The 26,081-nt window shown below is 38.9% G+C and overlaps 2 protein-coding genes across 2 annotated transcripts in view; one reads left to right on the top strand and one right to left on the bottom strand.

Moving 5' to 3' along the window:
• Positions 1–5,232: 5,232 nt before the first annotated feature.
• On the bottom strand, positions 5,233–7,178 carry LOC131955549 (uncharacterized). The gene is made up of 2 exons (XM_059319706.1): positions 7,005–7,178; positions 5,233–6,641 (listed from the first exon to the last, which is right to left on the bottom strand). Exon 2 carries the CDS (start codon positions 6,634–6,636, stop codon positions 5,233–5,235), a length of 1,404 nt encoding a protein of 467 aa, XP_059175689.1. The 5' UTR covers positions 6,637–6,641; positions 7,005–7,178.
• Positions 7,179–11,783: 4,605 nt separating this feature from the next.
• LOC131955548 (T-box transcription factor T homolog 1) overlaps positions 11,784–26,081 on the top strand; it is a 43,552-nt gene continuing 29,254 nt past the window's right edge. Inside the window, exon 1 of the mRNA XM_059319705.1 lies at positions 11,784–12,250. Within this exon, the coding sequence (XP_059175688.1) occupies positions 11,976–12,250 (275 nt within the window). The 5' untranslated portion in view covers positions 11,784–11,975. The remainder of the gene's footprint in view (positions 12,251–26,081) is intronic.

Below are 26,081 nucleotides of genomic sequence, written 5' to 3'. Positions count from 1 at the left end.
TAAAAAAAAATGTCCTTCAACTGTGGTCTTACATCAGAGAGTGACACAGGACTTTAATGGGTTTCTAAAAGGGGGCGAGTTACCTTCATGCCTGTACATAGAAAACCTATCTTATAATCATCGCCATAAAATATCGAATTGCTTCAACCTTGATAAATACCCCCCCCCCTTCCCCCCATTTAGACGATTGGGCGCCGAAACTGATAAAATAATTCGTACCATCTCCATCATCACCCCCATCTCCCCCACCCCCACATACACCACCCACCTCAATAGATCAGCAAATCTCTGCTCGTAAAATGGCGTAAAAACTGTCGAGAGCAGACGATTAGCTCCAGTCGCCTATGACGTCACATGACGAGACCAGCGCCATCTTATCCAACAGGGCCGTGTGTTTTCCCCTCTCCCCCGGGGTAGGGGTCGGTCGGCAAAAAGTTTTATTGGACCTGTTACAGGTGTTAGACGAGGGTCCCCCAGCAGACGTGAAGGCTGGAGGTGCTAGGGGAGGGGAGGAGGGGGAGTGGGGAGTGGAAGATTTGGTGAAGGCTTTAGTGTTGGGGATGCCGAATGAGGGGGAGTGGGGAAAGGAAGATTTGGTAAAGGCTTTAGTGTTGGGGATGCCGAATAAGGGAAGGGGAGGAGGGGGAGTGGGGAATGCAAGATTTGGTGAAGGCTTTAGTGTTGGGGATGCCGAATGAGGGGAGGAGAGGAGGGGGAGTGGGGCATGGAAGATTTGGTGAAGGCTTTAGTGTTGGGGATGCCGAATGAGGGGGAGTGGGGAAAGGAAGATTTGGTAAAGGCTTTAGTGTTGGGGATGCCGAATAAGGGAAGGGGAGGAGGGGGAGTGGGGAATGCAAGATTTGGTGAAGGCTTTAGTGTTGGGGATGCCGAATGAGGGGAGGGGATGAGGGGGAGTGGGGAATGGAAGATTTGGTGTAGGCTTTAGTGTTGGGGATGCCGAATGAGGGGGAGTGGGGAATGGAAGATTTGGTGAAGGCTTTAGTGTTGGGGATGCCGAATGAGGGGAGGGGATGAGGGGGAGTGGGGAATGGAAGATTTGGTGAAGGCTTTAGTGTTGGGGATGCCGAATGAGGGGGAGTGGGGAAAGGAAGATTTGGTAAAGGCTTTAGTGTTGGGGATGCCGAATAAGGGAAGGGGAGGAGGGGGAGTGGGGAATGCAAGATTTGGTGAAGGCTTTAGTGTTGGGGATGCCGAATGAGGGGAGGAGAGGAGGGGGAGTGGGGCATGGAAGATTTGGTGAAGGCTTTAGTGTTGGGGATGCCGAATGAGGGGGAGTGGGGAAAGGAAGATTTGGTAAAGGCTTTAGTGTTGGGGATGCCGAATAAGGGAAGGGGAGGAGGGGGAGTGGGGAATGCAAGATTTGGTGAAGGCTTTAGTGTTGGGGATGCCGAATGAGGGGAGGGGATGAGGGGGAGTGGGGAATGGAAGATTTGGTGTAGGCTTTAGTGTTGGGGATGCCGAATGAGGGGGAGTGGGGAATGGAAGATTTGGTGAAGGCTTTAGTGTTGGGGATGCCGAATGAGGGGAGGGGATGAGGGGGAGTGGGGAATGGAAGATTTGGTGAAGGCTTTAGTGTTGGTGATGCCGAATGAGGGGAGGGGAGTGGGGAAGGGATGATTTGGTGAACCACTAGCAGACGTGAAGGTGCTTGGTACCGAGGATGCCGTATGGGTATGGGGGACAAGTCTTTGAGGAACAACTTGGCAGATATGAAGCTGTTTGTGATAAAGGTACCATACAGCGGACTTTGTATTTGGAGCCACGGGCGCACAAGTGTGGATTGTTCTAGACGAAACGGAAATGCATGGAACTGGAAGGATGGTACTGGAATACTGGCTTTGATAGCTTAAGGAAAATGATAAGTTGACAATATGAATGAGTAGTACGCAAATATGGTACGGGTTCTGTGCTATTGAAGATTCTGGATATGTTATGATCCCCAAATGTGGTGCGGGTTCTATGGTGTTATGTTATGGTCCACAAATTCGGTACGGGTTCTATGCTGTTATGTTATGGAACCCAAATGTGGTACGGGTTCTATTCTGTTATGTTATGGTCCACAAATGTGGTACGGGTTCTATTCTGTTATGTTATGGTCCACAAATGTGGTACGGGTTCTATTCTGTTATGTTATGGTCCACAAATGTGGTACGGTACGGTCCCCAAATGTGGTACGGGTTCTATGCTGTTATATTATGGTCCTCAAATATGGTACGGGTTCTATGCTGTTATGGTCCCCAAATATGATACGGGTTCTATGCTGTTATGTTATGGTACCCAAATGTGGTACTGGTTCTATGTTGTTATGTTATGGTCCCCAAATGTGGTTCGGGTTCTATGCTGTTATGTTATGGTCCCCAAATTTGGTATGGGTTCTATGCTGTTATGTTATGGTCTCCAAATGTGGTACGGTTTCTATGGTATTGTGGATTCTTGATATGCTATAGGCTGCATACATACCAGAGATCTGCACATGGAAATATAAAACAACAACAACAACAAAAAAACCAACACTTGTTTAGAATGGTAGGTTAAAAACACGCGTAATGCGGGCTGCAAGTCACAATTTTAACATATTAAAAAAAAACATGCGGAAAAAATAAATTAATACTAAACTCCGAAAACTGGTAAATTAATATTTAAAAATTTGCTATTCTATACAGTCTAGATAACAGAATTTATTCATTTTGATAGCTTTGCATTTGATGAACGAGCTTCTTTGATTGCAATTAATCAAGGAAATTCTGTTCTAATAAATGAATAGGTTGTAAATAACGCGCCTACAATATGGGACTGGGAACACCAGCCCTTTACCGTGCAAGGAGAGAAATCGCTTTCTGATGTCATAACCGTTGGTCAGCTCGCCAGTACGGTGCGGCAGGGTCCAATTTGTCGGCGGCCGGGGCTAATTGGACCGACCCGGTTACATCACTAGTCTTGTCGGTTAGCACCTTGCAGAAACAGGTGCCCCCCTTCCTCGCTCTCACCGTCCTGAGAATCAACCCCCCCCCCCCCCCCCCCCCCCCCGAGATCGCCGCCAGCTAAACATCGAGCAAACAACAAAACACTTGTCCGCACATCGTACAGGTACCATAAAGTTTATGACTTGTTGAGGTGGGGGGTGGGGGGGGGGGGATTGAAAGATGGACTCGCTGTCTTCAGTTTCACTTACGCTCGGACCAAATACGTCCAGGATTTTATTTGATTCTGTGTTATGACCAGAGGCGTCTCTGAGATCAAAGCAATACAACATCACCCCTCAAACAAAACATCACCTCTCCATCACAACATCACCTCTCAAACACAACATCACCTCTCAAACACAACATCACCTCTCAAACACAACACCACCTCTCCATCACAACACCACCTCTCCATCACAACGTCCCCTCTCAAACACAACATCACCTCTAAATAATTACGTTCAGCTCACAGCACACAAAGATATTTATCATAGACACGAAACCAACATACACCTTTTACATACACCCATTCAGATTAAATTAAGCATTACATAAATTAAAACGCTTTCCAATTTAAAAAAAAATAATTTAAAAAAATTATAAGTATTTCAACAATTTTCTGACTGTTCGCACTGACACAGTCGGCACAGATTCATATCGTCAAAACAATTTCTACATGTTTTCGGTAACGATAAAAATAAAAACATACGTAAAATGTGAGCAGAAAAAAAGTCACAGAAATAAATTCACCGTTTTTGCAATGAAAAAGTCACAATAAAGTCACTAAAGTAAAAACTTATCGGTAAAAAAGTCACAGAAAAATATGTGCTGTCCCAAGAATTTTTTCCCCCCTACAATTGCATAAAATAGGTTTAGAATTGTTTAAATTTATTTTGGATACCAAGTTTCGTGTTGTGTAAAATGTTTTTTTTTTCTGCCGTAGATTGGAAGCAGGGGCGGAACGACAGTGCCGCCAGACCCCGCAATGCGGGGGGGCCCACGCCATTTAGGGGCCCAAGGCCGACCCTAATAATTTTTATTATAGTTTTTAAAAATCTAATTTTCTTGCAATTTTTTACTTAATGTTTGTTTTGTAAAACGGTTACCATAGCTGCGGCTTGATTAACTTTATTCTATAGACACCATCCCCACTTGTATATTCTTTTTCCCTTTAAACCACTGTGAAAGCCAAGTCCTCTCTCTATCCTACAATTAAACTTAACAAAGATAAGCAAACGTTCAAACCACTTCCATGACTTATTTCCCTTTTTTAAATAGTCAAATTGGGATGCTCATAAGCTCCTTTTAATAGATTTGTACTAAACGAATCACAAAGCAATTATTTATCTTACTAAATATTTTTTCATCAAGAATGACATTGTATAACAAGGAAATGTATTTAAAATTAATAATATAAATACAAAAAAATATAAAAATAATCATAGCACGAGACACCATTACTTCTACAAAGATTTAATGTTTTATATTCTTTTGGCCAGATGAATCTTATATGGATAAAACAAAACTGATTTTCTCAAAACACACTAATGCACTTACACACATGACATAATGTAGTAATTTGTTTTAATTGAAATTTTTTTATTTTTTTCAAAACCCCAACAGGCCAGAAATGAGTGTCCTATACTCTGTTCGTATTTTGTGTATGTAAATAAATAAATAAATAAATAAATAAATATATATATATATATATATATATATATATATATATATATATATATATATATATATATATATATATATATATATATATATATATATGGGGGGGGGCCTAAAAAATTTTTTTTGCGGGGTGGCCCTTTTTTTCTAGTTCCGCCACTGATTGGAAGCAGTTTTTTCTCATGCTCATCGTGTCTCTGCTATTTTGTTTTGATTGGGATCCGGACAAAAGGCCGACATGGACAAAAGGCCGACACGGACAAAAGGCCGACATGGACAAAAGGCCGACAAGACAAAAGGCCGACAAGACAAAAGGCCGACTTCCAAAAGGCCGACATCCAAAAGGCCGACAAGACAAAAGGCCGACAAGACAAAAGGCCGACAGCCAAAAGGCCGACATCCAAAAGGCCGACAAGACAAAAGGCCGACAAGTTTTATTAAACAACAAACTACAATTACAGACATGTTTGATTTTTATTGAAAACCAGTTACATAATAATAAAGGTATATTACAAAATAGAAAAAAAATAGGGCCTAGTATGACAAATTGTAAGCGACGCCACGCAAAAATTCAAGTGTAGTTCTGTTTCCCCTTTCTGCAATTACAGTTGTTATCCTGTCCTCTTTCTGTAAATATTGTTTTTTTCGCTTTTTTGCTGGCTCTCCAAGCCTCTATTTCTACTTCAACTCTACCTTGTTCCTGCTTTAGTTTGTTTAGTAAACAAAATACTCCAGGGTGATCCTTCCCTACAATTACCTGCCACCTCCTGTGCCACCCCTCAACCGTGTTTTGTGTCCTAGGAATCCCATGTACATGATTGTCATGTACAGACCAGAACTCTGGTGGAAAAAGTGGTGGAACCCTCACCTCTCTTGCGTTTAACAACCTCACTCGACCACAAACGTAGGTCTCGTCAAACCACTTTACTAACTCAGCTGTGTTTGGTGGGAAAATGTTTTTTAATTCATTAAATGCTTCCGGAATCTCTGCACTTGGAAGAAATGCAAGTGCTGCTATTTGCCGCATCAGCAGGCAGAACTGTGGATCCTGGCCATAAAGAAGTGCCAAACCCAACGCTTGTAGCTTTCGCCATATATTTTGGCTAAAATGAAAAAAACACCCTTTACTTGTAGCTGTTGGGAATTCAATGCAAGCATTGATTGCAGCTTTTTCAAAGTCAGTGACAATAAACCGTGGAGATAAGTGTATGTGCATTTTTTCTGCGATATCTGCGAGGTCCTGGAAAGCTCGTGTATACATAGCCTCGGTTTTTCGAGACATCAAAATGTAGACAAGCGGTAAAACTCTGCAGTTTTCGTAACCTACTGGGGCATGAATGGAGTAGATTTGTAGGAAAATATTAGGAGCAGTTTTGAAAGTACCATCCATGATCCAATACATAGCCTCACCAAGCTTTTGGATGTTTGATTCAGTAGAAAATATTAGCAACTTGTCATTGTTTATGGAGCTTTCCTTTAACAGAAACAAAGCTCCTGACTGTGTCAACCTCAGGTCATCTGGAATAGCCACATCTTCTAATGTATGTGGCTCTACTGGATGGTTTTTATTTTGAGTCCTTTTAATTCGCTTTGTTAATGCCTGCTTTGATGGCATATCAACCCTTGTTACCATGCTCATGTCAGATGTTGAAGCCTCTACCATTTGAGTTGGTAATTCTTGACTAATGGCAGCAATGGTCTTTAGCTGTGTCAATTTTTCACGAACGACGACGTCACTGGCTTGTGGTGCATGGTTGTGTGCACTACATTTTCTCAATGTGTGGGAACCATTTAAGAAAATCGTGCTAGCTCGAGCTTTGCAGAGAGTATCTGCCGTTTCACGAGCAGCTAAATGCTGGCGTTGGCTACATTCCCAGTAAAAGAGGTCTCCTCTTTGTCTGTTTTTTGTTAAGACAAATCCATCAACAACAAGCATTTGTTTTCCCTTCTGTGACTCAATCACTTTACATTCCATTGTATCTAAAATATATAATTATATACGACTGTTTAAGTTTCTCATAAATATTCTTAGGTACATGTAACTGTTCATACCAATACCCCAGAGAATTTTAACAAGGAATGTTATAAGCTGTTGCTAATGTAGTAAAGGGCATCACTACCAATTGATTTCAGTTTAATAAAAGTTTCGTGACTAGACTGCACTGTATTTACTTTGTTACATTTTGTCTTACGTCATGCGTCAACTTGCCCCACCTACCCCGACTCACCTTCAAAATATAACATATTTTGTGTTTATTCAACATGTAGGCATACTAAATTGTATTTTGTTTATTAATATCAAATGTAGTGTTTCTTTTTAACAAACAAACAAAAAAAACTTACCAATATCAGCACACTTGTATCACAATCACAACAGAATTATTGAATCCAACGAATATAGTATACACTTTTTTCACTTTCACGCAATTCGCAATGGACGAAACTAAAATATAATTCAAAGTTTGTCGGTATTTAACATGTAGTCCAGTAAAGGCACGTGATCGTTCTACTTCATTCGGTTTCTTTGATTTCTTTACAAAATATGGTAGTGACACCACTTTTCTGGCTATCCTTTGTACACTCCCGTCCTCTCCAGACGCATGGACCCCATTGTTCACCTTATAAGGATCGCATCTAGCATTGTCTCTTGGCGTTCCACCATGTTACATGTGGGCGATGATGCGACGGCTTGTGACTTGGTTCTTTGATGATTGTCTCACCTCGTTGTCATAGAAGGAGCAATAAAAGACAGTAGTGACCGCATTTCGCAATATTTAGTTGTTGATTCTTTGTGTTTAAGACACTCCCGTAATCTTCAATCGCTTGGAGCCGATGGTTCACCTTATAAGGATAGCAACTAGCATCGTCTCCTCTCTTGAATGTTTCACCTTATTTCATGCCTTTTTTCGATAGTTGTCAAGATAGCAGCTATGCAGTAACATATATTTTGCGAAATTAGTATTTTTTATGCTTGTCGGCCTTATGGCTGTCGGCCTTATGTCCTGTCGGCCTTATGTCCTGTCGGCCTTTTGGCTGTCTGCCTTATGGCTGTCGGCCTTATGTCCTGTCGGCCTTATGTCCTGTCGGCCTTTTGGCTGTCTGCCTTATGGCTGTCGGCCTTATGTCCTGTCGGCCTTATGTCCTGTCGGCCTTTTGGCTGTCGGCCTTTTGTCCATGTCGGCCTTTTGTCCGTGTCGGCCTTTTGTCTTGTCGGCCTTTTGGATGTCGGCCTTTTGTCCTACACCCGTTTTGATTAGATGTTTCATGGGTTTCATGGGTTTCGTGGGCTTCATGGGTTTCATGGGCTTCATGGGTTTCATCAAGTTTCATGGGTTTCATGGGTTTCGTGGGTTTCGTGGGCTTCATGGGTTTCAAGGGCTTCATGGGTTTCATCAAGTTTCATGGGTTTCATGGGTTTCGTGGGTTTCGTGGGCTTCATGGGTTTCATCAAGTTTCATGGGTTTCATGGGTTTCATGGGTTTCGTGGGTTTCATCAAGTTTCATGGGTTTCATGGGTTTCATGGGTTTCGTGGGTTTCATCAAGTTTCATGGGTTTCAATCTCACTGGACTTGATTAAGTTTTTTTTTTTTCAAATTCCAATTGGGATAAATATTGTGTGCAGACGTTTACTTTCAAGGTTTTCTTTTTTTGTGTGTGTACATTTTACCGGGGACAACATAAGTATCATGAAATATAGTTGTCCTTATTTTTTTCTCTGTTTAATGAAGGTTTTTTGTATTCTCACTACACAAACACACATATACACACATTCAGAAATAGACTACACATCACACACATACAGTAACCAAATACTTAACACATTATCGTACACATACATACAGCTAATACTTAACACACAAGGAAACACTCACAGAAACCAAATACTTAACATACAGAAACCAACTAAACAGCATACGTATACATAAACGTTTAATAAATATCACTAATACTAATTACACTAATTACCAGCAAGCAGACGGTAGCTATAGCATACATTATGTAAACAATTTCTTCCGTGAATTTTATTTCCTGTGACTTTGTCCCGTGTCTTTATTTCATGTGACTTATTTCCCAGGCTTCGCTATGTAGATGAACGTAGAACTAAATAACACGAACCAGCAAACAGAATTCTTTTCAGTGGAACTCAAATACTTATTGTGTTTGTGTGTGTTTGTGTGAGTGATTTGCTTAGAATCCAATTGCTACCACAAACATGAGACCACGTGACACGACTTGTCAAAAAGGTGACAAGTTCTCCACTATTTGCTTCCTTAATCTCTAACCCATAATCGGCCTTGATCGCCGGCATTGAACCGGTCTCTATACTGCAGAGGCGTAGCGACCCTTCCCGGCGCCCGGGGACATACTTTCAATTTGGCGCCCCCCTCGGGAGCAAATTTTCGATTTGCACCCCCCCCTCGAACTTTTCATTTGCACCCCCCCCTCGAACTTTCGATTTGCACCCCCCCCTCGAACTTTTCATTTGCACCCCCCCCTCGAACTTTCGATTTGCACCCCCCCCTCGAACTTTTCATTTGCACCCCCCCCTCAAACTTTCAATTTGGCGCCCCCCCTAAGGTCGGCGCCCGGGGACATATGTCCCCCCCCGCCCCCCCCTCGCTACGCCTCTGCTATACTGTATTGACAGGCCGATCGTTCGCAGACTCAAGTGCAGGCAAGTCGGTTCTCCGCCCGGCTTAGTTGTTGTGTTTTCCCTCCGAAGGTTTTGAACCAGAGCGGCGTAGGTCGCGGCGCTGGCGGTGTGTGTATGGCGAAACACTGGTACTTGAGGCCGCTGAACAAGTGTAACAGGTGGGTGTGAAGGCGGGGTGGACGGAACCGGTCATTTACCTGGCGGGGGGAGTCAATGATTGAAACATAGCAGACGACAATGATCGGTGTCTCGAGTGGTGTGGTCAGTTGGTGGACAATAGGGCGGGGGTCATCAATGGGGATGGGGGGTTGTAGGTGGCGGAGTGGAGTGGTCGGTAGGGTGGATGGTAGGGTGGATGGTAGGGTGGATGGTAGGGTGGATGGTAAGATGAATGGTAGGGTGGATGGTAAGGTGAATGGTAGGGTGGATGGTAGGGTGGATGGTAGGGTGGATTGGATGGTTGATGGTAGAGTGGATTTGGATGGTAAGGTGAATGGTAGGGTGGATGGTAGGGTGAATGGTAGGGTGGATGGTAGGGTGGATGTTTGGGTGGGTGGTAGGTTGGGTTGGATGGTTAATGGTACGGTGGATGGTAGGGTGGTTTGGAACGTTGATGGTAGGGTGGATGCTTTGGTGGATGCTTGGGTGGGTGGTAGGGGATGGTAAAGCAGATTGTAGAGTGAATGAAAGAGTGGATGTTGGTGTGGATGGTGGGGGATGGTAGAGTGGATGGTGCGGTGGGTGATATAGTGTGTTGGGTCTCTGTGAGTGCTCACCCGAAAAAGATTCTATGATAAAGTCGGAGGTTGTAGGTTTCTTTTTTAAACAAAAGGGGAGGGGGAGGAGGAGTGGGTGTCAGTGATCTATTATAATGCATTAATTGCTATTCTTTGTAAAACTACAATGGAATACTAGTCAATATTAGTTAAGTTAATTAAATTTTAAAAAAATTATGTCTGCGATACCTTGTTAAAGTATCGAATATTGCGTTAAATATTTTCAATAAACAGCGATTAGAGTGTAGGGCAGGATTAATTGGTATGTGTGTTCTCGTTTTCAGGTGTGTTTCTTTTCCTGTCAGTGTTAATGTCAATGGGCTGTTTTTGGTTAGTATTCATGAGGATCAATAGCTGGGGATAGACACCCATCTAGGAGAGAAAACTTCAAAATATAACAAGATTGTTCTTGGAAGCGAATCTAGAAAGAAAAGCAGACTGAAGTAGGAGTTAACGTGTCCTATGGCACATAACGTGTTGACTCGTAATACTTAATTAAGAACGAAGAAGAAGTAGAAGGTTAAGTATATGGTAACAACAGAAACATTAATACCTATCGTTTTGTTGACGTTTTATTAAGAGTTAGAGTAGATATGACGAGGATTATAGTAAGGGTTACTATTGAGTTGGTTACTTTCTTAGACGAAACTGACTCAATTTGTGTTTTAATCTTAAGGTAAAGATAACAAATTATGCGTTTAAAAAAAGTCAAAGCTGATATTCATAATTAAAAACTAATGTTGACTTTATTAACAAAAATATAATTATAGTATTAATAATTGAAAAAAAAATCGATTCTATGGAGTCGGGCCCCGGACCGTTACCATGGAGATCGATACGTTTGTATGTTAAATAAAAGTGACACGCTGACAGGGCGAGGGAACGAGTCCTGTTTGCTCACAAAATTAAAAAAAAAAAAAGCCGCTCGGAAAACAAATTAAATTAGCTGGGGAATAAAAACCCTAACCAAATAAAATATCGATTGGCTTGTTTGGTCTGTGCAGCTCGCGGGATCGATACCGCCCAGCCATAATCGTCCCCGTCACACACCCGGGCATGTTCAGCAGACGCTGGCCGCTACGTAATCGAACGGGAGAAATCGATGGACAGGACATTACAGTATCGTATCGGCCATCTTGTGTTGGTATCGCTTTGACTAAATTATAAACAATTAGGGTTTTGATTTTGATTATCAAACTTAATACTAACTCATACTATCTAATAAGATTAGGGTCAGGAATATTAGGCTAGAATTAGAGCCAAGTATAGGATTATTATTATTAGGAAGATTAGGTTAGTTATTATTAGCAAACAGACAGCATCGAATACGGCATGTTGACGATTTAATAAGTACCTAATCGATAGATCAATGCATGATAAACAGAATGGTTTGAGATAAGGTGGGGGGGGGGGGGAGAAACTTGGAAAAAGACTGACCACGGGATGGGAGGTGTGAGAGGGGGGGGGACGGTTTCTGTCTTCTCGTCAATTTCCTCGAGCAACCGCCAACCCACCGCCCTGGCCAATCATTCGCACGTTAACATCCAATGAGCGCGCGCGGGCGATGGGCTAGGCTCCGCCTCTTTTTTTCTTCTCGTGCAGGTGATAGGTTGATGAATTTAACGAGCGGATGGCGAGTGGGGATTTATGCTTGGTCGCTGTGTCGGGCTGGTAAATAGATGCGAGTCTGTGTAGAGGAAGGTTTCACACTGTTCCACCCGTCCTGAATTAGAAGTGGATTTTTATTTTTATTTCCAAATTTCATCGAATTGAAGTCGAGATTTTTTTTTTGTTTAAAAAAAAGTGATCGTCTGCTACCTCGCAGTTCTCCCACAGACGCGTACGACACTGGTGGTTCGCGGTCTTGTGGCGAGTCGACCTCAATGTTAGATTCAACGATCAAGTGCGAGTTCTCCGGCCGTAGCGACGGGAATCACAACACAATGGCGACTCTACCGTCCATGGACATCAACCATCTGCTCAGCGCCGTAGATCAGGATTTACATCAGCACCAACAGCAACAACAACAGCAGCAGCAGAACGACAACAAACACGGCGACAACCCGGAGAGGCACCTCAATGTTGTGCTCGAGGATCGCGAGTTATGGGAGAAGTTTAAGGAGTTCACGAATGAGATGATCGTCACCAAAAATGGAAGGTCGGTTCTTTTTTTTTTTGGGTCGTTATAAACATTGATTTTAACCTACAAGTGGTACTACTAGTACTACTATAACTATCAGTAATCACTAAAAAATAATCACAAAAAAGTCTGTTCTCTTTTGTTTCGTTCGTCTAGTATAAACATTGATTTTTACCTAATAGTAGTACTACTATAACTATCAATTAGTATCAATACTCACTGAAATGATCCGTCACCAAAAATGGAAAGTCGGTTCTCTTTTTTTTTGGTCGTTATAAACATTGTTTTTATCCTACTAGTAGAACTACTTTTATTATCAATAATCACTTATGAAATGATCGCCACATTCAAACACAAGTTCGGTTCTCTTTTTCTTCGTTATAAACATTGGTTTTAATTTAACTTACTTGATTCTAGTAGTAAAACATTACTATCATCGATCACTAATGAATAATGATCGTCACTAAAAACGCAATGTCGGCTCTCTTTTTGTTCGTTATGAACACTGGTTTTAACCTACTAGTAGTACTACTATTACTATCAGTAATAGTCGACTCAGTTCCGAACATTAGACTAAAATAGTACTACTATTACTATCAGTAATAGTTGACTTAATTCCGGACTATTAGACTAAAATAGTACTACTATAACTATCATTAAAAGTCTACTTAATTCCAAACATTAGAATACTAACGTACCATCGGTTAAGGCTGACTGTAGGAGAGCATCTAAAACATACAGCACAACAGTGCTTACATCAGTTCTAGCAATCAGATGACCATACTTCAATTAATGATGAAATAAAAATGTTAATTTAATCATCTTTGTCGTTTAGGCACACAGTGAACTAGTAATACTTTAGTTCATTATCTGTACATTACAGAAATTCTCATTAGTAATGCTAATTAGTTTTTAAAGAAAAGTATTTCCAAGTAAAATACGGCTGCTAGATTTACTAAACGAAATAGATACTGTTCATACATGTTGCAAACAAAATATGTAAATTCTTAGATAAATGATCTCTTTATCTTTGAATCTGTACATACATTATCTGTTGTTTTAAATACATTTACCTTTTTGCAATACATTTGTAATTTCACTTAAAAAAATATAACAAATCCTGTACTTAGTTAAGGGACTAAACATCTTATATAATCATAGGTAATCATTTATACCGTAAATATGTGTGTATTAAAAAAATATTTGTATAGAAATATATCTAAATTATTATATACAATAGTACAATTAGCTTGCAATATACAAGATATACAAGATAATAACATTTAATTTTTTACTGTAAATGTATGTATTTTGAAACAATTTTTTATATAAACATGCCGAATAAATTATTATATAACAATTGACATTACTTATGCTGCATAGCCTAAGTGCTGAAAACATTAAATTTTTACTGTACACGAATACACCAATCTGTTTATATGTTTTCATTGAAAAGTATCTATAACTACTGCGGTAAATCTAATTGCGTTGTGTATCAATATACACAAATATAGCTTTACCTGATGTACACTATACGTGGCAATCTATTTTACAATAGATTTATTTAAGTCCATTCACAACGATTTGGTTGTGTACAGCAGTTTTTGTACACCTCTTATCTAGTATAGTTTTATCTGTGTACATGGATATAATTTGTACATATAGAATACACGATTGTACACATAAGTAACTATACTAATTTTGTGTACATACATTGTTTAGTTTGTACTTGTTCTGGAGCAGCCCGAATGTGTACGTTTACATTTAAAATTGTACAAATTAAATAGCGGCACTAAATATGTACATTTATAGAATCACTTTATATTTTCAAGGTATTGGATAATTTTACATATATCTGGTGCGTTTCCACTTTCCACTTAACGTGGCATACAGTGTGTACAGAGATTACATCCGCATTTTGTACACGCTGCTGGTGTAAATGTAGGCCTACACAAGTGTGAAGGATTATACTTTGATACAGAACCTGCCATGTGTCTAGTCTATGATACATTAACATTGGTAAAAAAAATACTGTGTATTGCGGGATGCGTCTATATTTAGATCCATCCAATTCTAGGCCAACACTTGCCGTACATGATCACTGAGCTATTAATCGGATACTAGTGTGTAAACATGACACCGGTGGATACAGATGGATAAACATGACACCAGTGGATATGAGTGGATACATATGGATGCATGGGATCCCACCGCCGCTATGTGCAGCCGCTTACCGCCTACACAAATTAATTAACCCCTGGGCTCCAGTGGCGCGTGCAATCAATCAATGGGCTGATCATGATCAGGTGGTTGAGACCGTGGCACTGGACCAACACGGAGAATGTCAATAATTCACGACGTGCGGTATTGGTGCCGTCACCGCACGGCTGTTGATGTAGTTGGGTTGGTGAAACACCGGTCTCGATGTGTTGGCAGCACAGTCAACACTTGATGGTCATTATTTAGGGGGGGGGGGGGGAGGGGTCGTTTACAAATGGATTTAAATCATAACATTTAGTATAACAATTTTTAAATCGAACGAATCTCGCAGATGTTGTTATTGAAATAGCATTATTAGGGATTAAGATTTACAGAAATAGCACTACTAGGCAAAGTTTGCTAAAATAACTATTAGGCATACTAATTTACTAAAATAATATTAGGTATAAAGATTTCAGCGCCAAGTTCGGCAAAGAATATAGCCTACTCATTATAAAACATCTGGCGAAAACTCTTCAACATTACAAGAACTATATTCTATGTCTACTTTTAGCGCTAAAATAAATTTTAATGTCCAATTTAAAAAAAAAAATCACGAACCACCCCTCCCCAGATACGTCTCTTTTTAGAGTTCAAGCATACACACCTGTTTTGTACAAGATAAACAAATGTTACTGAAACATTCACTGTGCTTGGACTTAACTATTGCACCATTCTTCATTAATCTCAGATATTAATCTTTAGCGTGGGTTCAGATTAGAATAAAAAATAATTAAGTTTTACTAATTAGGCAACAGATTAGCGTTTCAGAATAGCCATAGTAGATTTAAGATACCGACCAGATTAATTAGATCCCAATCACCTGCCGAAATATAAGCTCCTTAAAAGACCTTACGCGACTGAATAAATGTAGATACAAATGTACATACTGTTCTAGCTATCTAGCAACTTCTTGCTAATTACAAAATTAATTTGATAAAAAAAATTAAGAAAAATAAGTACTCAAAATAAAAGAAGTAGAAGAGCTCTCAATATATTATAGAATTTATGTGACGACCAACATAAAAAACGTTGACGACTTCAGAACCTTGTGCCAGATGTTTCGATGTAATAGGGGTTGATATCAAAACTATTTAAGGTAGAGAAAAAAAAATCTGCATTGTTCTATAAAGATAAAAACCATACAAGGGGTGTGTAAGGTAGGGAGGGATTGGGGGTTAAGGCTTATATCAGTGGAGGGTGATGCCCATATAGGGAGAGGGGAAAGGGAGGCGTCCCTTCATTTAACTTTCAGCGCAAACATGAACGTTAAAGATAGGTTTAAATGGGCCGACACAGGCTGGCTGAAATTGGCCAGATGTATATCGGGTAAGCGGATAGCGGAGAGACGTGTATCGGTGAACTCAATGTCGGCTACACATAATGTTGGTAGGACGTAAAACGGGTAAGCGAATGTTGGTCAGACATATATCAGGTAAGGCGTTGTTGGTCAGACGTATCAAGTAAGGGAATGTTGGTTAGATATATATCAAGTAAGGGAATGTTGGTTAGATATATATCAAGTAAGGGAATGTTGGTCAGACATATATCAGGTAAGGCGTTGTTGGTCAGACGTATCAAGTAAGGGAATGTTGGTTAGATATATATCAAGTAAGGGAATGTTGGTTAGATATATATCAAGTAAGGGAATGTTGGTTAGATATATATCAAGTAAGGGAATGTTGGTCAGACATATATCAGGTAAGGCGTTGTTGGTTAGACGTATCAAGTAAGGGAATGTTGGTTAGATATATATCAAGTAAGGGAATGTTGGTCGGACGTAAATCGGGTAAGCTAATGTTGGTCAGACATATCAAGTTAGGGAATGTTGGTTAGACGCTTAGCACATAAGCGGATATCGACCGGGCGTATATCGGGTAAGCGGATATCAGCAGGGCGTATATCAGATAAGCGGATATCGACCGGACGTATATCGGGTAAGCGGATGTAGGGTAGCCGTACATCTGACAACCCATTCTTTGTTAAGTGAAAATGTTTCTCACCGAAAAAAAACCTTGTTCATCTCATTTTAATTCACTCTTGTAATTAATGTAATCCATCCCGTCCCTCCCCCCCCCCCCTACGTCTCATATTCTCCCCCCTCCCCCTCATCAGAGCAGCCACAAAGCCACTAAACTGTCAGCACTAAGGGTCGCCAGACTCGGGCCAGTGTTTCGCCAATCATGGGATGACAAAAGGTGACGCTACTAATTAGCCGGCCCGGCCGCCAGACATGATAGGGTCCGGCCCGTCAGCCCACGGCACGGCCCGTCCCGTCAGGCCATGAGAGGGTCCGTCCCGTCTCGCCTTAACACGATAGGGTCCGGGGGCTTTTGTGCACCCGGAATTTAAAAAAAAATGGGGTAGGGGAGGGGGGAGAATCTGATAACATTGTCCCCCTTGGTAGAGACGCGGCGTCAGTGGTGATTGGGTTGTCATGACGCATAATGTGGGTGGTCTAGCACCTACCTGGGTAAGTCAAATGTTGGGCCAGATGAGGGGAGGGAATCACGTGATCCGGTGTCATCGGGACGGGATGGCTCCTAGATGTGATGACAGGGGGTTGGGGGGGGGGGGGGGGCTGGTCTTTTGATGCTGGATTGTCGTGAGAAAACGATCAGCGGGATGATGTGTTTAGGTGGCTAATTAACAGCCGCCATTAACTGGATCAATGTTAGTTTAAAATTTTCTTTCTTTAAAACGTTACTGTCCCCTCCCTCCTCTCTCAACTCCCCCACCCCAGCCACCGACGTTTAACTAAAGAACCGCGGTAACATTTCATAAAATTTAACTGAATCGCTGTTGTAGCCCTTACATGTGTGATGAGTTGTGGCCCTTACTTGTGTGATGAGTTGTGGCCCTTACTTGTGTGATGAGTTGTGGCCCTTACATGTGTGATGAGTTGTGGCCCTTACATGTGTGATGAGTTGTGGCCCTTACATGTGTGATGAGTTGTGGCCCTTACATGTGTGATGAGTTGTGGCCCTTACATGTGTGATGAGTTGTGGCCCTTACATGTGTGATGAGTTGTGGCCCTTACATGTGTGATGAGTTGTGGCCCTTACATGTGTGATGAGTTGTGGCTCTTACATTTGTAATGAGTACCCTCCATAACACTTGTAATGTGTACCGTCCATTACATTTGTAATGTGTAATATCCACTACATTTGTATTGCGTATCGTCCATTATATTTGTAATGGGTAGCGTCCATAACAATTGTAATGTGTACCGTCCATTACATTTGTAATGAGGTGAGTCCCTTGCATTTGTGATGAGTCATTCCGATTTAAACATTGTTACCCTCTAACGAATATAAAAAAAATTATACATAGCCTATATATTTAAAATATATACTTATGCCATTATCCCCTTCTTGTGGACGATTCAAATGCCCTCCTCCTCCCCTTTCCGATGTAAAAAGTCTAAAAGAAACCCTGGGTTTTAAATTTTGGCTCTAATTTCTGTCAGCTCGCTTTTGAAAAGATTTTAAGTAATAAAAATTAAACAGCAGCCAAAAACAATAATCATCGATATATTTGGAAAAAAAAATGCACCATTACAAAAAATATTCTGAAAAAGCCTGTTAAAAAATCAATAGAAATAATTTGGAGCTGTTGCCTGAAACTTTCCTGGCTTCGTCCGGTATTTCACGTCTGCTATAGCCTGCAGCAAGAGCGACATGACCTCAACGACTGTCACGTGACTGTCATCGTCTGCTAGCTGACCAGACAACAACCGCAGTGTGTGTGTGACGTCAGTGGTCACCTGCTATTGCAGCTAGCGCGTGTCCCCCCCTCCCCCTCCCACAACACCGGTTTACCAGCCAGTCCTACACAACTATTTACTCGTCACCAACACGGCCGGTGTGTAGTGTGTAAACAAACAAATCAAACTGTATTGTCAACACACCGTGAACAGGTGTCATGCCTTTTTAAAAGTGGGGATCGAATTTCCAGGACCCCCTGTGATAAATGTGGATTGCTCCCGAATAGTTTTGAATTTTATCAGTCTAGACTAGTCTAACGATTTAACGTCCAAGCCAACAGTTTAAATTAAAAGTCTAGTGCACCCTCAGGGTTAATGTCTGCGTCAGCTGTTCAAAATGCACATTCTCGTAGATTATAATTTTTTTTTCATTTAAAAAATACAAATGTAATAAAAAAAAACAGGTTACAATTTTTTAAACGTTATTAACAATTTGTAGTTGTTCAATTAATTAAAAAAAAACAACAACAACTTTACAGGTACAATCGACAAACGTTATTGTGGCTTTATATACAACTCAATCAATGATAATAATTATTTTTATAAACAACCTATTATAAATTTAAATTATATTATGGTAATAGTTTTTGTAAAGCAATAATAATAATTTTTTTCACATGTATAAAGTTATCCGTAATTTTATTAAGATAAATTTATGATTACATGTTTTCATATTTACAAATTCATTAACATAATAATATCAGCAATTTCATTGATAATTTGTTTAAGAATAGCTATATATTTTTGATAAATGAATCGGCTTTTATAGTAATGATAATTAATCAATAATTGACAATGCTACTTTAAAAATCTTAGGCCGAAAAATACTAATATCAATAGAAATCACATACTATAGAGTAAAAGAAGTATGTGGGATGATATAGTTTAACACATGTTATAAATTCATATATTTAAGTAACATTGTATTTTTCATTGGTAAAATATTTTGGTCATGATGTAGATATGCATATTAGTCAAAAAGTAATACAACAAACTTTATAAACACAGAACGTTAACTCAGTACACTAGGTTTTATGCCGAGAGTTGTCTCTGTCTTACTGGGGTGTGTTATAGAATTTTATTATAGTTTCGTTTATTTAAAAAAAAAATAACCTTCAATTTGCATACAGTGGATATTTGATTACTTCCTAACGTCGTTAAATAATTATTTAATGAAATCAATTGCGCAACAAAAAAGAAAAATAGAAGAAAATATTATAAATCAAATTACTCTCTGTATCGCATTTCTGTTATACACATCTGCAACACATACATATTATCTGTAACACAAATAACATAACACACATACCATATCAAGCAATCTCGGTTAAATATAATCGCTGTTACACATCTCTATAACATATATACCATCTCTGTAACAACAATTTTATAACACACTCACCATCTCTGTTACATACACATCACTGTTACTTACATACACATCACTGTTACATACATACACATCACTGTTACATTCACATCATACACACCATCTTACACACCCTCTCTATAACACACTTACCATGTCTGTAACACACATCACTGTTACATACACATCATACACACCATCTTACACACCCTCACTATAACACTTACCATCTCTGTAACACACACATCACTGTTACATACACATCATACACACCATCTTACACACCCTATCTAGAACACACTCACCATCTCTGTAACACACTCACCATCTCTGTAACACACTCACCATCTCTGTAACACACTCACCATCTCTGTTACATACATACACTTCACTGTTACACACCATGTTACACACCCTCTCTATAACACAATCACCACCTCTGTAACACAACAGCACATCACACAGCTAACTAGAACTGACAGCGACACCCAGAGGGCATTCGTTACTCACGATCAAAGTGTCTCCCTCGAGACCGCTGGCCGTTCATCAGCATTACAGAAATATCAGTATACAAAACATGAACTGCATATATATATATATATATATATATATATATATATATATATATATGTGTGTATGTATACATATAAAATTAATAGTATAAACATTAATAATCAAATTAAATTATATATTGTAAATGTAATTACAAGGACATTGTATTGAACACGTGATGATGTCTCAGGCTACAGTCACCGGGGTGGACGAACTGACAGTACCTCTGGGGTGGGGGCTCAGGGGGTGAGATGTGATATTCACTGCCCCTGCAGACAATGCCTGCCGAAACCCCATAAACCTGCCTACAGCAGACGGTCTGCAGTTTCCTATGGGGTCCACAGCTCAGCCAAACAAGCCTAACCGTGCTATCAAAGTAAAGAGCCATTTATGCTAGAAATTGTTGCGGTTTTTTTTTCGTGTCGGAAACAATTTGGGTTGGTTATAAAATATTGATTACACGTTGATAAAATTCATTATAAAAGTTTTGAAAAAGGTTTAAAAAAAATTGGATACAAGTGTTTGGGAGGTGTTACGTTGTTTAAATTGTAAAATTGGTAATGAATTATTTTGTTTAGATTGATTACGAATGGTTAAATAAGTTATACATATTTAATCGTAGTTGGTCAACTAAAAAAAATGTTAATTGAAATTGGTTATATATTGCTAAAATTGGCTATAAATTGTAAAATTGGTCGTGAATTGTTAAGATTGATTACAAATGATTATAAATTGTTAAAAGTTGTTTTTATTTGTTAAAAGTTGTTATAAATTGTTGAAATTAGTTATAAATTGCTAAAGTGCGTTATTACTTGTTAAATTGGTTGTAAATTTAAGAAATTGAAAGTGCATTTTTAAAATTAGTTATACATTTCTACAACAGTATATTTTAAAAAGTAGTTCACCACAAGATTGAAATGTTTTTACTACAGCGAACGGCTACCAATGGCATCTATGTCACTTAGCTATTGTTCCCCTTAAGATATTGTATTTATATTTTTACTGACAATACATTAAGCTAGTTAGGACACAGCAGTGAAGTATTTAAAAAAATAGAAAAACATAATTTGTAAACGTTCAAAAATACAGCTGTGTATGTTAGTACTTATGTCGCCATACAACATGTAACACATTTGATCACGTGATTAGTTGATTGTTTCATGTTTTCCCCCGAGGATGTCGTAGGTAGTTTAAAATGTTGTATCAGGTTTTATTGGTCGAGGGGGAAAAGGGGTGGGGGGGGGGGGGGGGGGTGGGGGGTGGGGGGTCAAATTAAAATTCTGATTTCTATTTAAAAAGGCGCTTTTATCAACAGTTAAAGTGAAATTGATATTAAGTTAGGTCTACAGATAATAGATTTAATGAATTTAGACTTAGCATTTTAAACAGTTAGACAGTTGCTTAATATGTCCATTGCTTAATAAGACAGTTGCTTAATATGACAGTTGCTTAATATGACAGTTGCTTAATATGACAGCTGCTTAATGACAGCTGCTTAATGACAGTTGCTTAATGACAGTTGCGTAATGACATTTACTTAATGACATTTACTTAATGGCATTTACTTAATGACATTTACTTAATGACATTTACTTAATGACATTTACTTAATGACATTTACTTAATGACATTTACTTAATGACATTTGCTTAATGACTGTTGCTTGATGACTGTTGCTTGATGACAGTTGCTTGATGACAGTTGCTTAATGACATTTACTTAATGACATTTACTTAATGATATTTACTTAATGACATTTACTTAATGACATTTACTTAATGACATTCGCTTAATGACTGTTGCTTGATGACATTCGCTTGATGACAGTTGCTTGATGACATTCGCTTGATGACAGTTGCTTGATGACAGTTGCTTGATGACAGTTGCTTGATGACAGTTGCTGAATAAATAACAGTAAGAATGTATGCGGGTGTTCAATATCCGCCACATAGATTTAAATAAATCTGGGATTGATACGTTTTTATTTCGCGCTAAGCATTGGTCTATCACAAAGTGACACCTCGTTAAAGGCATGTGACGGTAGCGTGTTGGGACGGCCTATGGTGGTACTTTTCTATACAGCACCTGGGGTCGGGGTTGTTTAATAAAGATGACCCGGCTCTGTTTATAAAGCCATCGGGTTAGGGTTAGCTGCGGGTCTTCATGATTTCTTCGGGCGTCTCTTGTTGTTCAGATGAACTTGTTATTTAGATTAACTTGCTAGTTTAGATGAACTAGCCGGTGAGATTAACTAGCTGTTGAGATAAAGTTGCTGTTTAGATGAACGATTCCACTGAAGTGGGTGCAAGTGTTGTTGGAATAATGCGTGGAGTGGCGGGGCTTGGTGCCGCTGTTGACATGGGGGCGCCACTGAGAGACGCCGTCACGAGTTACGGCGCATGGGGGCAGGGGATGAAAGCCAATCGTGTACCGGGTTTTTATGAGGTTCTGATCTACAATTATAAAATCGTAACGTGAGAGGGGTTTTATTAAAAATATTATAATATAAAATTATTATTAATAAATATGATAACCCAATGTATTTAATTTAGATATTTAAATATTCAGACGCAAATATTACAACAATTCAAGAGGTAAATGAAACTGGTTTTTATTTACAAAGCTGGAAACATTAACAATACAGAATTTGACTGTTAAAAAAGTAGTCCCTCTCACCATTTAATCATGACTATTAATTCTACCCTAATCAGCGTCTTAACCCTCTCTCAAACTCTTTCACTGAAACCTTGTTTACAAATTTCCAGTACTGTAATTCTGTTCTTAGTACTCACCATTACCTACCAGATCTGATGACGTTCCTTCAGTAGACATTGCGCCAAGGTATAACAAATAATAAGAATGGTGGTTAATCGGTTTGCTATATTGTTATACATGGTGAGCCTTGTTATATATATATTTTTTTTCATATATTTTCGCGGATTGTTTTTAATAGGTTTGATTTTCCGAAGACTATCGGTAACACTATGTATTATTCAAAATATTTGGAATTCCGAGCTATTGCACAAGTAACAGTTATTTGATACAAACTTTTTTTTAGTTATCCTTCTCTGTTCTCTTGCTAGGCAGGGGGAGTCTGAATTTGCTATAGAATACATGAAATCGTATGGTCAACGAATTTTTCCATTATAACGTGATATGGCTGCAGTACTTGGCATTTTGTGTTATATAATTTGTGCACTATCTATATATATATATATAATTCTCTTCTTGGAGACCATAGAAAACACCAAGCTGTAAGCGCGCCTCCTGGCAGCCCCCTCTCTTCCTCTCTAGGCATATCGCTACCACACCCACACCCACATGGTCTGGTGAGCTGTGGCTCACGCTAAATGTTTACAATCGTAGAGCCGGGTTAAGTGACGGCTATTAGGGGCATATAATTTAGTTTGAAACGATTTTAAACTTAGGGGAGGTAACTAAGCGGAGGCTGCTTTCACGGGGGGGGGGGGGGGGGGGGTGAGGGTGGGGGTGGGGGGGGAGGGGGTTTGTGTTTTAAAGCAAATATTTTCAGTGGCAGCATTCAAATTATGAATTACTAAAAAGTAGAAAATAAAACAACTAAATAGCGGCGTATGATTCGCCGCGGGTCGGCTCGTTTTGTATATTCGGTTAATCTGCTAGAAATCTTTTATCGATAGCCTTACTTCACGCCCACAAGTATACACAAAAAACTATGTGAAACATGTGTTGGACTATTTAAGAATGGTTCTGTATGAACAAATGTTATACGATAACGTGAAGAAGCGAATGGCATTCTTATGAGAGATTTGTCTCTTTTTTTCTCTACTTGTCCACAATAATATTCGACCATAATGTTTCACAATGGTCGGCAATAATGACCCACTATTATGGACGACATCCACAATGATGGTGCGCAATTATGTTTCACAATGGTCGACAATAATGTTTCACAATAATGATCCACAATAATAGTGCACAAAATTGAATGCCGTCGTTTTTGGGATGAAAAGGTGGCAATACTTTCGCGAACAAAAAAAAAGAATATATTTCAACAAGCACGTTAGCCAATATGCAGGTCAGTGTGACTAATATACAAAATTATGTTTTAAAAAATACCATTTAAATCATGAATTTCACTTGAAGCTTCAAAATAATGTTGTAAATTTAGATTGGTATAGTATAATTAAAACCTTGTTTAAGAAAATATTAAACGTAATAGGCCTACATGTATTTTTTTAAACTGCTATACTGTATAGGAGCTGCAACTTATAATTACTGAAGCTAAACTAATTTATCACGTTTCCAATTAGCATTCGTCATAACGGCATTCATGTCACAAAAAAAAATATGTGCCAATGGCAGTTGGTTTAGGAAGGGAAGTTGCCATGGTAACCCAGATATAATAAACATTTTTTCCCTTTACTCAAATATCGCGTTCCCGTTGAATAATAATATTACTCAACTAAACAGTAAATCATACAAAACATTACAAATTTTATTAACTTTTTAAAATAACAAATGTTATTGACAAACGATGGTTGCTGATGAATGACATAATATACAATAATGAGAGGGACCTTTAGAGTATTAGTGTTGGGATATGCTTAGATTGTCTCCTTAGGTAATTGACTGTAAGAATACTAATTATACCTTAAATATTTTTAATAATGATACAAATTTTTAAAATAATTCTGACAACTCGATAACTGCTTCAACCCCGATTCTACGTTTAAAAAAATTAAAATAAACGTGTTATCTTGACTTAACTACGCGTAACTCTTAATAGCGTACATTTAATCAGCACCCCCATACTTTTTATTTTATACTTACGGCACATATTTAATTCTTATCAGTTGAATACGTTTGTGTTTTATAAAAATACTTGATCGGGCATTTTCGTTTTTTTTATCAGCGTCAACATGACTTTTGAAACTATTTATCTTAACTATGTAAAGACAAATAACAAATGACAAATGCTAAATTGTATTTTCAGTTGTGCAATAACCTAAGAAAGACATTTTATGATCCCATATTTTTAAATAGTAAAACATTTTTAAAATATTCATTTTTCCCCTTAGAGAGCACCACGGGCACCACATTATAAAACGTAAGCTTTTCAATTAGCATCTTTTCCACGATCGATGAGTCGGGAATTTCCGTTTAAATTTGGCTAAGTGCGCAACATTGGAACTAAACCTAAAAATGTGGTTTAAGTGTTTAATATTGAAACTAAAAACCTGGCTACACATTATAACCGCACATGTTTGCCAGGCATTTGGCTAAATTATTCGTTCCCGTAATTGGATATCTTGATTGAATTTATCATGAGCTAGTGAGTGACGCTAATGCCATCTGATTTGCTAACCATATTTTGTTTCGTTTGCTTGTCTGGGCTGAGTAGATTGTAATAAGTTTATGTTTTTGTTCAATCCATTCAATGTACAAGTTTTATTTTCGTTTTTAATTATTCTGGTAAATACATTGACTTATCTAAAACAAAATAATTAAAGGCCGATAACCATAATTTTTAACCAATAAAAAATAAATACATAAATTGTATTTGTAATCGCCTTTCGTCCCTGACACCTGCGCCGTCTTCCCATTGTCTATGAGCAGGATGTTATCAAATTAACAATAGATATCCTGCCCAACATTACGATTCAGAACGAAGAAGAAGAACACAATAGACAGTTCACATTATCAATCAGAATGTTATGATGTCAGATAATTAAAACAACTTGATACAAATAGATCATTGAACAGAATCAAGTTTTAAAAGATAAAAATCTGATTGTCTGTGACGTGTAGACCTGTTGGCGAGTGACGTCTCTGTACTACCCCCCCCCCCCCCACCACCCCAACCCAACTTAATGGTATTCTATTCTGTAATCAATGATACATCTAGAACAAAACGACGCCAT

Source organism: Physella acuta, unplaced genomic scaffold, assembly GCF_028476545.2.
Source record: "Physella acuta isolate Inbredline_101_S28 unplaced genomic scaffold, ASM2847654v3 ptg001078l, whole genome shotgun sequence".
In the NCBI taxonomy this organism is placed as follows: Eukaryota; Metazoa; Mollusca; class Gastropoda; family Physidae; genus Physella; species Physella acuta.
Note: the sequence above shows the minus strand (reverse complement) of the source record. Positions and strands in the feature narration are given on the sequence as shown.